At 43.9% G+C, this 13,338-nt stretch overlaps 1 protein-coding gene across 2 annotated transcripts; it reads left to right on the top strand.

Annotated features, from left to right (window-relative positions):
- Positions 1-11,292: 11,292 nt before the first annotated feature.
- Positions 11,293-12,826, top strand: Cartpt (CART prepropeptide). 2 transcript variants are annotated; one of them, XM_027401227.2, is made up of 3 exons: positions 11,293-11,451; positions 11,896-11,979; positions 12,719-12,826. In XM_027401227.2, exons 1-3 carry the CDS (start codon positions 11,293-11,295, stop codon positions 12,824-12,826), a joined length of 351 nt encoding a protein of 116 aa, XP_027257028.1. The 2 variants fall into 2 exon arrangements, with proteins under 2 accessions (XP_027257028.1, XP_027257027.1); XM_027401226.2 differs by having other exon boundaries at positions 11,857-11,979.
- Positions 12,827-13,338: the final 512 nt, after the last annotated feature.

The following is a 13,338-nucleotide window of genomic DNA, read 5'->3' as shown; positions in this document are numbered from 1 at the left end:
TACAAGTATCAGGACTCTTCTGTGAAAAACCAGCAGCTTCTCGGGAAAACATCATGGTGTTTACAAGATATTTGTTGTTTTTTGCACACCCTTCCTTCAGAAATAGGACATAATATGAAATAAAGAAAACTTGACAGCTTCATTTGAAGTCTATTTTATTTTTCATTCTTAGGGAAGAAGTTCATCAGTGAGTACTGGGAGAGATTAGCTTCTGTGGGTATCTAACGGCTGCCGTGGGCAAAGCCAGGATTGCTGTCTATCCTCCATGACGGGGCACTGGGTAAAGGCCACGTCCACAAGTGATGCCTTCAAGCAGAGTCACCCTAGCCAAGAGTGCAGAGGGCAGAAACTAATATTTGCATGCAGGTATAAATCACTGTGAATGTCCACAGCTGTGTGTCCTCAGGCATCTCTCTCCTCAGTCAGGCATGAGGGGTATGTGTCTCACAGGCTGAGATCTCCGCTCTTCCACCAACTGAATTCAGGCTCTCCTGCCTATCCAGGGAATTGATCTCTGATGAGCAACCAGGCAGATCATAGTCCAAATTTTAAGATCTTCAGGTTAAAGTGGCCAGACCCATTTAATGTTCAGAAAGTTGACATTCACACTTAGAAATGCAACCTGACAAACTCTGAAGGAAAACAGCTTAGAATTCCAAGGATCACCATGGAGGAGTTTTTACAATACTGTTTTTTTTTTAATTATTATCATTCAAGATTTATTTATTTTTATCTTTTGTGCCCCCCCTGTTTTTTCATTGTTTTAGAGATATAAAACGCAATGCTAATGCAGATTTTAAAAATACTCAGTTTGGGGTAAAATGCTTTCACTATGAGCATGAGGACCCAAGTTCTACCCACAGCACCCATGTGAAAAGTATGGCATGGTGACTTGCTTATAATCCCAGGGCTGGGAAAGTAAAAGTAGGAGGATTCTGGGGCTCACTGGCCAACTAGCTTACCAGTTGTAGAATATATATATATATATATATATATATATATATTCTACACATAGAAGAGCTTACACTCAAACACATGCATATACCCATACACGCAGCAGCACCCCTTCAACACAATCAGAAAACAGCAACAACTTGGTTTTCAGATGAGCTAGACCAACCATTTTTGTTGGTCTGGACCCGTTATTCCAATGGTCTATTTTATCATCTGCAGAGTTCATAGCTCAAGGTAAGCAGGAGTAAGCCATTCGTCAGAATTTTCGACTTATTTTGATTTGGAGGTGTGGCTTCATTGCATGATAGACACTTTCGGAAAAACCACCAGGGCATGTTCGTGACCACTTACTTAAATGTAGGGACAATGGAAGTTCCTGGCAAGCTAAGAGTGACTTGACTTTACCCATTTACACTGGTTTGGCCATGGAACTATTTGTATTTTGCAAGGGAAGTGTGTTGGAATCCCAGAAAAACTTGGCTTTGGAGACCTCTGAAGGACAACGTGTACTTCCTGGCTCTTTACTCGATACCCCTCATGAGATGAGCGGGCCATCTCCTTGAGTGGTGATACCCAACCAGAGTATTACAGCAGTCAGCTTATAGCAGTCACTTGGGGGCAGCTTTTCAAACTTCACAGTGGGACTCCTCTCCTCCACAGGGATTCCAGTGCCCTACTCTGATTTGGGGATGGCGCATAAGCACATTGTAGTCTTTCCACAAAATTTCCATCTGATTTTGATGTTTCTACTTCAGGCGAGGAGACAATTTCAGAGGGTGAATATATAGTGTGTTTCACCTGGCCTCACATTTAATGCACAGTTTACTAGGGAACCTTAGTCCTGGATAATGTCATCTGGTAGGTGTAGTTTGAAGAGGAGTGTGGCATCAGCATTACTATCTGACAGCGGGGGTGGCACTGAAGAAAGAAGCCTCATCGTGGCCTGTCTTTTTGCTGCTGACACCTCTCTGCTTTGCTCAAAGATTTCTGCCCATCAAAGCCCATAACACCACTTACTTTTTAAAAAATGATGTACCTTTTTGATTGTACCAGCTTGAAGAGCTTGCCTCCTCTGCACTTCTAATTCACTCACTGTCTGGATGATTTATTTAATTCAATTAATGATAGATGCCCTCACTTCTGCTGCAGATGAGGGCAATTTGTCTTGTATAGCTGTTTAATTTTTCACTTATCTGTCCAGTGACAATTGCAGTGCTCTGAGACTTATTTCCACCACCTGGATTATTGTAGTTTTTTTCTTTTTTTGAGACAATCATTGTGGTAGGTGGGTCCTTTGTGGGTCTCCAGGACACCTGTGTCTTAGTATTCACACTTTTGTGTATCCCGGCCTGAGTATAGGGTGGGCCCAGTAGATAGAACATGGGGAAAGTGATAAAATGTACCTTCTGTGATTAGTTTGGAAGTCTGTGACTTCTGCCTTGCTAGCATTCTTTCCAATCTCTTCTAATGTATTTGCCCCAGTGGAGAAAGCTACCCTGAGTCGACTTGAGAATGGCCCTGGCATCATCACAACACATCCCCTGGTACACCTTCTGACTGGTTGAATTGCTTTCCCTAAACCTTTTAAGCTTTTTCTGTATAGAAAGAATAATCCTGTTCATAAAGTTAAACTGTCTCACAGCAATGAATTAGTAGGAGAAAAGAAGTGTTAAGGACCTCAGGCAAGCCTGCACTTATCCAGGCGTCCATCTTCTCAGAGTCCATCTAATCCCATCTTCCTGAGGAATAAACACAATCCCAAGGGCTTCCTGAAAATGTGGGAGGATCCAAAGGAATGGCACCTAGTGCATTCATCCCAGAGGTCTTGCCATCCTGGCTTTGGAGAGGCTGACTCAATGAAAAGTACAGAGATGGGAAAGCCAACGCATTTGCATGCAGAGCGGAAGTCAGGAGCCTTTTAAATCAGGTAAGCCAAACCAACATGATTGCTGAAACCTAAATGACACTAAACTGCTGCTGCACAGCAGACTTATGTCAAGGCCAGATCCCCTGAAATATGAAGGAGAGACTAGTTGGTAATCCTTTTTCCTATAAAATATACTTTTGCCCTCAGGCCCTGTGTGATCTTTGCTTCATGCCAGATGGTATTTGGTTTCTCTTGAGGTTATAGTTTATGTCAAAAGAAATAGACTTCATTTCAATGAGCTCCAAAGGAAACACAGGAGAGCCCCAGAACTGTGTTTTGACACTGACCTCAGATGCCTCGGAAGCCTGACCTCTGCCTAGCACAGGGATGGCTTCTGTTGGGGGTTTGCTGGCCAAGGATCATCCTGTGCTGGTTTTCTTTCCTTATTGTATCATGGAGAATGTGAGAGGAGCTGGGGCAAGCCTGGCATCTGTGAAGCCCCCTCCCCTCAGTCCCCTCCCCGGTCTCATAAACAAACAAAAGAATGTGAAGGGAAAACAATGGAATGGAAGCTTAGAACGGGGCTGGAGTTCTCCCTTCTCAGTGACAGCAATTTGTGCCTTTGGGAAAATATTTCAGTCTTAAAACTGAAATGCGTTATCACAGGAACCACTAAGCAAAGCCATCATCATCTCCAGAAACTTCACTGCGGAAATTGGCTACCAATTTTAGCCCTTCTGCTGCACAGTTTTCCTGATATAAGGTCAATAATTCTGCTTTTAAACAGTAATGAGGTGGTGCTTCTGAGCTGCTGGTGACTCTTACTGGTGGTAGCCTGCTCACTGCACTGAGCTGTCATCTCATCCTGTCTGCGGGCTGTCTTCCATCTCATAACAGCTAACTTCGCCTGACACGCCTGTGTACTGGGCACTACCATGAATACTGGGAATACAGAAGTGATGAGATGCAGTTAGATGCCTTCTCTGCCTCCAAGGATCTCCCTGTCTAGCAAGTGAGTTAGACATACAATTGCATGATGTAATACATGAGATGCATTCATAACTGTGTATTCATATATATATATATATATACATTCATATATACATATATCATATAACATCTCTGTCACAGGCAAGGCAAACCCAGTAGCATGATGGAACAGTAGATAAAGAAGAATTTGTAAATGATGGGTCTTGACATATGCTTTATTTTTTAAGTGTTCAAAGTATAACAGGTACATGTATGACACAGGGAGGGGTGTACAATAAGGCAGAGACACATGGTAGTTATATTTGTGTCACATGTCAACATGTCAACAGTATATTTGGGCACATGTCAACACTGAATTTCGAATTCCACTTTACTTTTGTGAGGCTCACGAATAGGAGGAAAAATTGAAGAACCAGTCAGTGAGATGGCCCAGTAGGTGAAGATGCCACCCCTTCACCACCAAATTCGAGGGCCCACATGGTGGAAAACAAGAGTCTACTCTCACTGGTTATCCTCTGATCCCCAAATGCTCACTGTGGGACACACACACGTGCACACACACACACACGTGCACACACACACACACGTGCACACACACACACACACACACACACACACAGAGAGAGAGAGAGAGAGAGAGAGAGAGAGAGAGAGAGAGAAGTAGGTAGGTAGATAATTTTTTTGAAGTGAAGAATCACTTCTGAGCCCATTCTAGCCTATCCAAGACTCCACAGCATTTTCCTGAGACCCCCCCCAAAAACAAACCCAGCAATTTTTAGAGATGGGGCATTGCTGTCCTTGCATGACCACGATGAAGGGACAACCCATCAGCTCCTGGGACACATGACAGTCACACAGTGAAAATGCATTTGCATTTCCCCAAGTCACTGAGATTTTAATTTTCTGTTGAAAAATTCTATTTTTTGAGCAGTATGACATAATCTGTTTCTCAAATTCAGTGCAAAACTGGCTGATGGGCCTTCCTTATGTCCAACAGGAGCTGAACATTTTAGATGAAATCACTTGCTATTAGTGTTAGCAATTTACAAGTGGAGCTCTGTGGCTCACCTATGCTTCTGCCTCCTGTTCACTGGCCTAAGTTTGATGAGCTAAGTTAAGGAGAGGAAAAACTTATTCCATTGTTCAGAGTGGGGATGTAGTGCAGCTCCATGTAGCTGGGGGTCATAGGTTGTTAACAGGGTGCTAGATGTGTTGTTCAGAGTGGGATTTGTGCTTACAGAACACAAGAAAAAAGGGTGTGCATAATCCAAACCAAGTGGAGTCCCGGGCTGCTAACCTACCCATAGGTTTATCTTCTTCACTTGCAGATTATTTTCTTCCAGGTAGTGATACAGATGTTTAGATAGAACATAGAAAATAACAGTTCCTTTGGAAAGCTGTGAATGGAAGGTTGGTAAACAGAGGATAAACACCGACGACAATGAATCTGTTAGGGAAGCAGGGTGTGCAAAGTAGACTGCAGAAATAGAAATAGGTGCCACCTTAGAGCTTACACAGTGTTCCAAGGAGAACAAAGTGATGCTTAACTTGGAGAAAGAGAAGCTAATTCAAGGGAAGACAAAGTCTTAAAAAACAAGTAACTAAGAAGTTAATATGATAAAGTTTTGTTGTTGCACAGATCATGGCTGGAAGAATGGCTGGAGAGAGAGCTAATGGATAACAAGGTGGTCTGACATTGAAACAGGATGACAACCTAACAAGCCAGTTAGATATCATCAAGCTATCATGATCTCTATAGGAAAAGAAAACGTTCAAAATTTAGGGGAGAGAAATTCAGGCGCTTGGGGGTGAGGGAAGCCATACTTTTGGTGTTTTGCTCTACCATGACCTCATTTTATCATTCAACCTCTGGGGACTGTGGGGCTCTCATTTAGTAATACCAGTTAGTCTATAAATTTACACTAACCTCCCCAAACCCAGATAATCTGTTTTTTTTTGTCAAGTCATATCACAGATTTATCAATGTTTATTATTATTATTATTGAAAAAGGTTCAAAACTCTAAGAGATAGATATGAATAAGAAGTGTCTCAAGTTTGATATTTTCTTCTTGGAAGCAGCATGTCCTGACTAGCTCTTGCTACTTAGGGGCTTGTTTCCATGTTCTCTGCTGATGAGACTTTTGTACTTGAGACTTCAGTGAGAAGACATATAGGCCTACTCTATCTCAGGGTAAGAGAGATTGTCCCTGTACACCTCTCTAGACCTAGGCTGCTATCTTTTTCTATATTTAGGATGAGAAATAGTGATTAATTCCAATGATCACATTAAAATTATTTAATAGACAAAGAACTACAGGCAACTAAGGATGAGAGTGGGAAAAATAGTCCTCCCCAAGGATAAGCCCTCTAAAATTGATTATCTATTATTAAGTGGTAAACCCTAAAATTATATACCTAAAAATAGCTCTAGATGGACTGAGAAAATTGTATTTATATATTTAGGCATCTATAACTATAACACCTAAGAAAAGGGATAGTACTTCAAAAAGGCAACCAAGGGAGGGTGTATGTGGAAAGGGCTGGGGGAGGAAAGGAGAAATCATGTAAATATGTTTTAATTAAAAAGGAAAGAAATCTTTCTCTTAACTCAGTGCACAAAGATTTTCTTCTGGAAATATTTTCTTCTAGAAGTGGTTTTTCTAGGAGTGTTATGGTTTTAGTTCTTAAATTTAGGTCTACAGTCTATTTCCAGTTAGGTTTTATGTATGATGTGATGGACAAATGAGGTTATTTTATACACATCTTAGTTTGCTCCAGTACAATTTAGACACTATCTGTTTCCTCTTTGGGTTACTTTGGGCTGAGAAAGGAGTTGGCTTATTATAGGAATAAAGAGGAAGTCGGTGTGGCCTGAATACAGTAAGGGAGGAAAGGAGTGTTGAGTGCCGATGCTGGAGAAGAAGTTCGGAGCCACATCATAAACACATTAGGAACCTTGATAAGAAAATTGTATTTTATTCTACAAAAATGTAATTGCTTCAAGGGTTTTAAGAGGGACATTGCATGATTCAATTTACTTCTTTTAAATATAAAGATGGGGTTTTTTTTGAACAGGGTTCTCCACATAGCCCTGACTGACCTGGAACTCTTTCTGTGGACTAGGCTGGCCTTGAACACACAGAGATCCACCTGCCTTTGCCTCCTGAGTGCTGGGATTAAAGGCGTGTGCCACCACCACTGTCTGTTCTAAAAATGTGTTTAACAAATCTGATAAATTCACTCTGATACTTACCCATGCAATAGTTTAAAAATTATTTATTGGTATTGTGAGTTTGCACATGCATGATATCTATGTAGGTACATGTGCCATAATGCATATGCAGAGGTCAGAGGACAATGTTGTAGAATCATTTCTCTTCCTCTGTCTTTGTGTAGGTTTCAGGGATTGAATTCAGGTCACCAGGTTTTTTCAGTAAGTGCCTTTACCTGCTGGGCCACTTAACCAACTCCAGTTATTACCATAATGTATAGCTTTTGGTTATCAAAAGTGGGCTTTACTGAACTAGGAATCAAGAAGGCCTCTAAGAGAAAAATGCATGGACCCGGGAGAATGGGAAGGGGAAGGATCTCCTGAGCTAATTGGGAGCATGAGGAGCCCTCATCCAGTGGCTGATGGAAGCAGAGGCAGACACCCACAGATGTACACTGAACTGAACTCTGGAACCCAGTTGCAGAGAGGGAGGAATGAAGATCAAAGGGGTCGGGACCAGGCTGGTGAAACCCACAGAAGCAGCTAACCTGAACATGGACCCCAGACTGCTCTCTGGGAGGCCAGCACAGGAATGATCCAGACCCCTGGATGTCAATGAGGAGGCCTCAGCACTCTATGGGGCCCCTGGTAGTGGATCAGTATTTTACCCTGGTGTAAGAAGGGACTTTGAGAGCCCATCCCACATGAAGGGATGCACTCTCGGCCTGGACACATGGGGGAGGGCCTAGGCCTGGCCCAGTATGATGTGGTGGACTTTTGGAAGCCCCCACGGAGGGCCCTACCCCCGGGGAGCAGAGGGGGGATGAGGTGGAGGGGCTGGTGGGGGGTTGGGGGAGGGAGGGAGAGGGATAGGGAGAGGGAGAAGGAGAAGGATAAGGGATTGACATGTGAAGCAAGCTTGTTCCTAATTTGAACTAATAAAAAATGAAAAAAAACATAAAAAAGTTAAATAATATGATAAACAGAGACATGTAAATATATACATCTCTGATCTAAAAAAATAAAAGTGGGCTTTACCCCTTTAATGAAGTCATTAAAAAGTAGTAAACTGTCCTGATAGCATGATATAAATAAAGGCTATAGAACATCTCATTCTTTGTTCCTTCTCTAGTCAAACCAACATAAATATTTTTGGGAAGACTATTACCCAAGCTTTACTATACAGGGCTTCTTCAAAATACTCTAGAACAGTGTTTCTCAGTCTATAGGTCACCACCCCTCTAGGGGTTGAATGACCCTTTCACAGGTGTCACATACCAGATATTTACATTACAATTCATAACAGTGGTAGATTAGAGTTAGGAAGTGGCAATGAAAATATTTTTATGGTTGGGTGTCACCACAGCTGTATTAAGGGGTCACAGTATTAGGAAGGTTGACAACCACTGGTCTAGGAGGTCATTCTTCTCAAGAAGTAAAAGGCACTGTGGTTTGGAAATAAACAACTCTGACAAGCCTGTGAAGTAAGTCAACTTCACAAGGATGATTCAAGATTCCTTTCCCTAACTTTAGCTACTCATGGTGTCTTGCTTATGTGAAGATGATGGCATCAACTGAGTATCATTGGGACTTGAATTTCTGAGTTGCTTTTCTAATATAAATAGCACAAATGGGAAAGCTATTACTTGTACTCAGGAACAAAATTTGAGAGATATTGTTGAACTGGGGGTGTTCACATCCTTGTGGAAGGGTGAGCTAAGCTGTTACTTTGAGTTGTATTTCTTCTGAAATGTAGATTATGATTAAGATCACTGGAGCCTTTTTTTTTTTTCAGTGAGTGCCATTGCATCTGTTTAAGGTTTAAATGGTAAAATGAGCTGCTGTTGAAAGTTCATGCAGAATTAAAAGGCATGTGTGAAAATCAGAGCTTGGGGGAGGTGTTAGACACATTTTCAAGTTGGACTAATCCCAAGTAAAATATAAAATACATACTATTTATCAGAAAAAATATTAGTTCTTGAATTTCACCCATGATGGGGGATACCCTTCTGTATATATGTTTCTCTTATTAGTTTATGAATAAAACACTATTTCACCAGTAGAGGCAGGAAGATAGGTGGGGAGAGGAGGATGCTGGGGGGAGAGGAGAGAGGCACTGTGAGGAGACGCCATGTAGCCGCCAAAGGAGTAACAGGTCTGGGCATTCTCGGGTAAGCTAAGGCCACGTGGAAATACATAGATTTATAGAAATTGGTTAATAATTAAGACAGAGATAGCCAATAAAAAGCCCTAGCCACCAGCTAACAGTTTTATAATTAATATAGTGTCCATGTGTTTATTTGGGGCAAAGCAGTTGTGGGACCAGTCAGGACAAGAAACTCCAGCTACATACCCAAATACGCATTTGAGTGATAATAAACCCTTAACAATTGAAGAAAACAGATACATATTCTGTATTAACTATTTCTGCAATCCACATCATGTGGTAATCAATAAGGGTGTAGGAGAATAAATTGAAGGATGCCTGTGACTGAGTAGCCATGTAAATTTACAAATTTGAGATTTATGTCACTAGAAGCAGTGGGCCATTTAAAGATGTAGGAAGACATTTCCAGGTAAGGCAAATGAAAAGGCATTAAAGTAGAAGACAGATTGGCTTATTAGAGGATCAAGAGGAAGGCCAGCAAGAGTGGAGTGGCAGGATTTGTGGCAGGGGATGAGGTGCAGATAATGCAATAGTTTATATAGCAGGGTGGGGGATGCAGATTCCTTCTGAGAAGCCTTAGTGTATTTTAGGACACAACGTGATGGCTGGTGTTGAACTGTGGACTAGAGGAAGGCAAGACAAGGGGATTAAGAAGCAGACTGTAGGCAGGCTGGCACAGTTGGCCAGGATTGCAGTGTGGTGATGGGGATAGAGGAGAATGGATACATTCAGGAGCGCTTGAGGGGAAGAGGGTGTGATGGAGGAAGCCAGGTCAAGGAGCAGATGGGTTTGCTTCCAGGCAAGTGGGAAAGCATCATTTCCACAGGAGCCGTTGTTTGCACTCAGGTTGTGAGGCCCTTAACCTCACAAAGCCTCTACTGTGTCTTCCTAAGCTAGAGGACCTGGCTCACCGCTGGCTTCTGATTTCTTGAGATATTTCCAGAGTTGGGGAGCTGAATTTTTCTCACACCCCTATTTTCTGGAATTCTTGGGTACCAGAGACAGTGGGAAGGAGGAGTTCTGTGGATGGTTAAATTTGCCCTGAGTTAAATTTAAGGCAGGGCACATGCAGTCCTTGGATGGCTTCACAGTTCTAAGGGAAGGGACCTCAGGAGGCTTAGTGTTTATTGTGGTGAGGGCAAGGAACGACACACAGGAGCTGTCCTTCCATACTTGCAGTGACTATGAGGTACATTCTTTCAATTTTAGTTTTACAAAATGAAGGTAGAGGTTGAGAGAGTTCTTTAATTTTAGTTTTAATTATGTGTATATGTGTAGGTACCTGTCGGGTGGATGCTGGGAACTAACCTCAAGCCTTGCAAGAGCAGTACATGTGCTAACCATTGAGCCATCTATCCGGACCCTCGGCGAGGTTCACCACGTTCTAAGGTACACAGTTTGAAAGTGATTGGACTGAAACCACAGTCGGGTTCTTTGACTCCCGCTCGGTTCCTGTGGGGGGTTACTCTCCTCTCCAGGCTATCAACATCACTCACTTTCCACAGAGCCCCTGGTGCGGAAGGACACAATCTCCCTTTGTCTAGTATGCTGACTGTTTCCCTCACCCCTTAGCTTGCCTAGGGTTGTGCTCAGCAGGCAAGCCTGCTGGAGGCAACACATCTTTCTTGCTGCCACACCCCGGGCTTGGGGATGAGAGAGGCAAGGCAGAGCCTGTGAGCAGGACTGTGGTGTATCCACCACCGCTAAGCTGAGGGAAGCAACTCTTCAGCCTGTTCATTGCCCCGAAGGCATTTTCCATTTCATGGGTGCTCCCCCTCCCTATCCCTCTCACCCTTTGGCCCCCAGTTTCAGCTCTGGCCCCTCAGGGAGCGTCCCTGGCCGCGGGGCTGACAGCATTTGGGGGCACCAGGTCTTGTTCTCTGCGCTCTAGCCCATCTGTGCGCAGAGCCTCGTTCCCGGGCTCCCGGAGCCCGGCGGGCATTGACGTCAAACGGCAGCGGAGAGCTGCCTACAGACGGCTGACCCGGGCCCTCCTCCACACCCCCGTCCTTCCTCGCCCCCTCCCTCTTCCCGGCACCCGCTTCAGTCAGCTATAAGAAGCGGGAGAGCGCGGTGCCCGAGCAGCGACGAGGTCCAGCACCATGGAGAGCTCCCGCCTGCGGCTGCTGCCCCTCCTGGGCGCCGCCCTGCTGCTTCTGCTACCTTTGCTGGGTGCCGGTGCCCAGGAGGATGCCGAGCTGCAGCCCCGAGCTCTGGACATCTACTCTGCCGTGGAGGATGCGTCCCATGAGAAGGAGTTGGTCAGTATTCCCCTCGCCTAGGGTTCCCCCTGGGCTGTCGCGGGCCCTTGCTTTGCATGCGTCCCTCCTCTGTCCCAGTCCCACCAAGAGGGCAGAGCTCCTGGAGCCGGGTTTTTAAAAAAAAACAAAACCCTAGTACTTTCTATCAGACAAAGATGTTTAAGTCCACGGGCTATGGGTTGCATGTCGAGCGAATTCCTGGTTGTGACTGTTCTGGGCACTGTGTGCCTTGGTGGCTCTGGGAGGTGAAGTCAGGTCTAGGGACTTTGCCCGCAGGGCTTCCTCTCCATTACCATCTATCCCCTCCTCCTACTTGTCCATCCTTCGAGTACCACCGCCCTCCAGTTGTGTGTCTTGGGCTCCTTATAACTGGGCTGAAAGTGAGCACCTATGCTGGGCTCGCAGCCAAGGCGGCAACTTCGGGCTCCGGGCGCTGTGTTGCAGATTGAAGCGCTGCAGGAAGTCTTGAAGAAACTCAAGAGTAAACGTATTCCGATCTACGAGAAGAAGTACGGTCAAGTCCCCATGGTAAGGCTCTGATCACCCTTCCCTTACTTTTCCAGGAGTAAGACTGACATGAGTCTTACACATGGTCTTTACTCTAGCAGGTGGCTGAGCAGCTCAGGTGATGTCCTCTTTGCTTTTGCTCTACCCTTTGCTTACAGGTCTCTAAGGGCAACGGGGAACAGACTTCTAAAGCCAGAATACAGTCTGTGATCTGAGTGGGAGTATTTTCTGAAACATCTTAGCTGAACCAGCTTTAATTCCCTTAATTCCTCCTAGACCGTGATAAGATTTTTCTTTATCATTTTGTTGTTTTGTTTCTTAAATTCCGTGATAAAAAGTTTTCAGGACTGGTCACGGTTGTTGGGACAGTTCTAGGTAAATATCTCTCTCTCTCTCTCTCTCTCTCTCTCTCTCTCTCTCTCTCTCATACACACATCTTCTGTTATCTTTCTTTGGGTGAGGAAGTGAGAAAGAAAACAAAAGGTTATGGGAAAGTATATTGTATATTCTTAGATGCAAGGGTCTGGGTGATTTTTCCCTCTTTAGATAAACAAGAAATGGAAGCTCAAAATGTGCTCCCTTAAATTTCTTCCTTTAAATATTCTTTTTCTGAAATTATGAACCTGGGACTCCAGTCTCCCCGGGGTTGGGGTCTGGGTCTGACTGTACTTAGAGTGGAGGTGTTGGTGGCGGTCTAGTCATTCCTCTCAAGAGACTGCTCCTTTGGGACCACAGTAACCATTGGTTGTGTTGTTGACAGTGTGATGCTGGAGAGCAGTGCGCAGTGCGGAAAGGGGCCCGGATCGGGAAGCTGTGTGACTGTCCCCGAGGAACTTCCTGCAATTCCTTCCTCTTGAAGTGCTTATGAAGGGGACAGCCTCCCCTTTAAGTTCCCACATTCCCTCTTTCCCCAAAGGAGCACTCTTTTATCCCTGGAGTCTGGCTTTAGCAACAATAAAGTTTGCATTCCCTTCCGAGGGTGGATGGGCTCTTTCCCTGCTGTTTCAAAATAAAAGAACACATTTGACGTTACTGTGTGAAGGACATTGCCTTGCATGGTGTTGGTTATGTGTGCAAAGTATTTTTTTCTCGTTTTATTCATCTGACACATTCTCGTGAACCTTTCTGGGAAGAAGAATTTTGCTTTAAAACTGTATTTTTGTATGTGGTGTGTCAGAATGAAAATTAGATCTAGTTAATTTTGGTAGATGACATCACAACCTGGGAAATAAATTACCCTAAGCAACACAAATTGAAGCATGTACAAATTATACATAATAAAGCATTTTTAATAATTGCTCATAGTGCATGGCTGTTTCTACATAGGCAATTTAAGTAGGAATGATGGGATTAATCATGCTGTTGTTTTGAAAGAGAAAT

Source organism: Cricetulus griseus, chromosome 2 (assembly GCF_003668045.3).
Source record: "Cricetulus griseus strain 17A/GY chromosome 2, alternate assembly CriGri-PICRH-1.0, whole genome shotgun sequence".
Lineage (NCBI taxonomy): Eukaryota > Metazoa > Chordata > Mammalia > Rodentia > Cricetidae > Cricetulus > Cricetulus griseus.
This window is presented reverse-complemented; position numbering and strand designations above follow the sequence as displayed.

Bases quoted from the DNA above. Each gene is read 5' to 3' on its own strand.
- Cartpt (XM_027401226.2), top strand. From the start codon at position 11,293: ATGGAGAGCTCCCGCCTGCGGCTGCTGCCCCTCCTGGGCGCCGCCCTG. The intron at 11,452-11,856 runs GTCAGTATTCCC...CTGGGCTCGCAG, and splicing joins CGTCCCATGAGAAGGAGTTG to CCAAGGCGGCAACTTCGGGC. The intron at 11,980-12,718 runs GTAAGGCTCTGA...TGTTGTTGACAG, and splicing joins AGTACGGTCAAGTCCCCATG to TGTGATGCTGGAGAGCAGTG.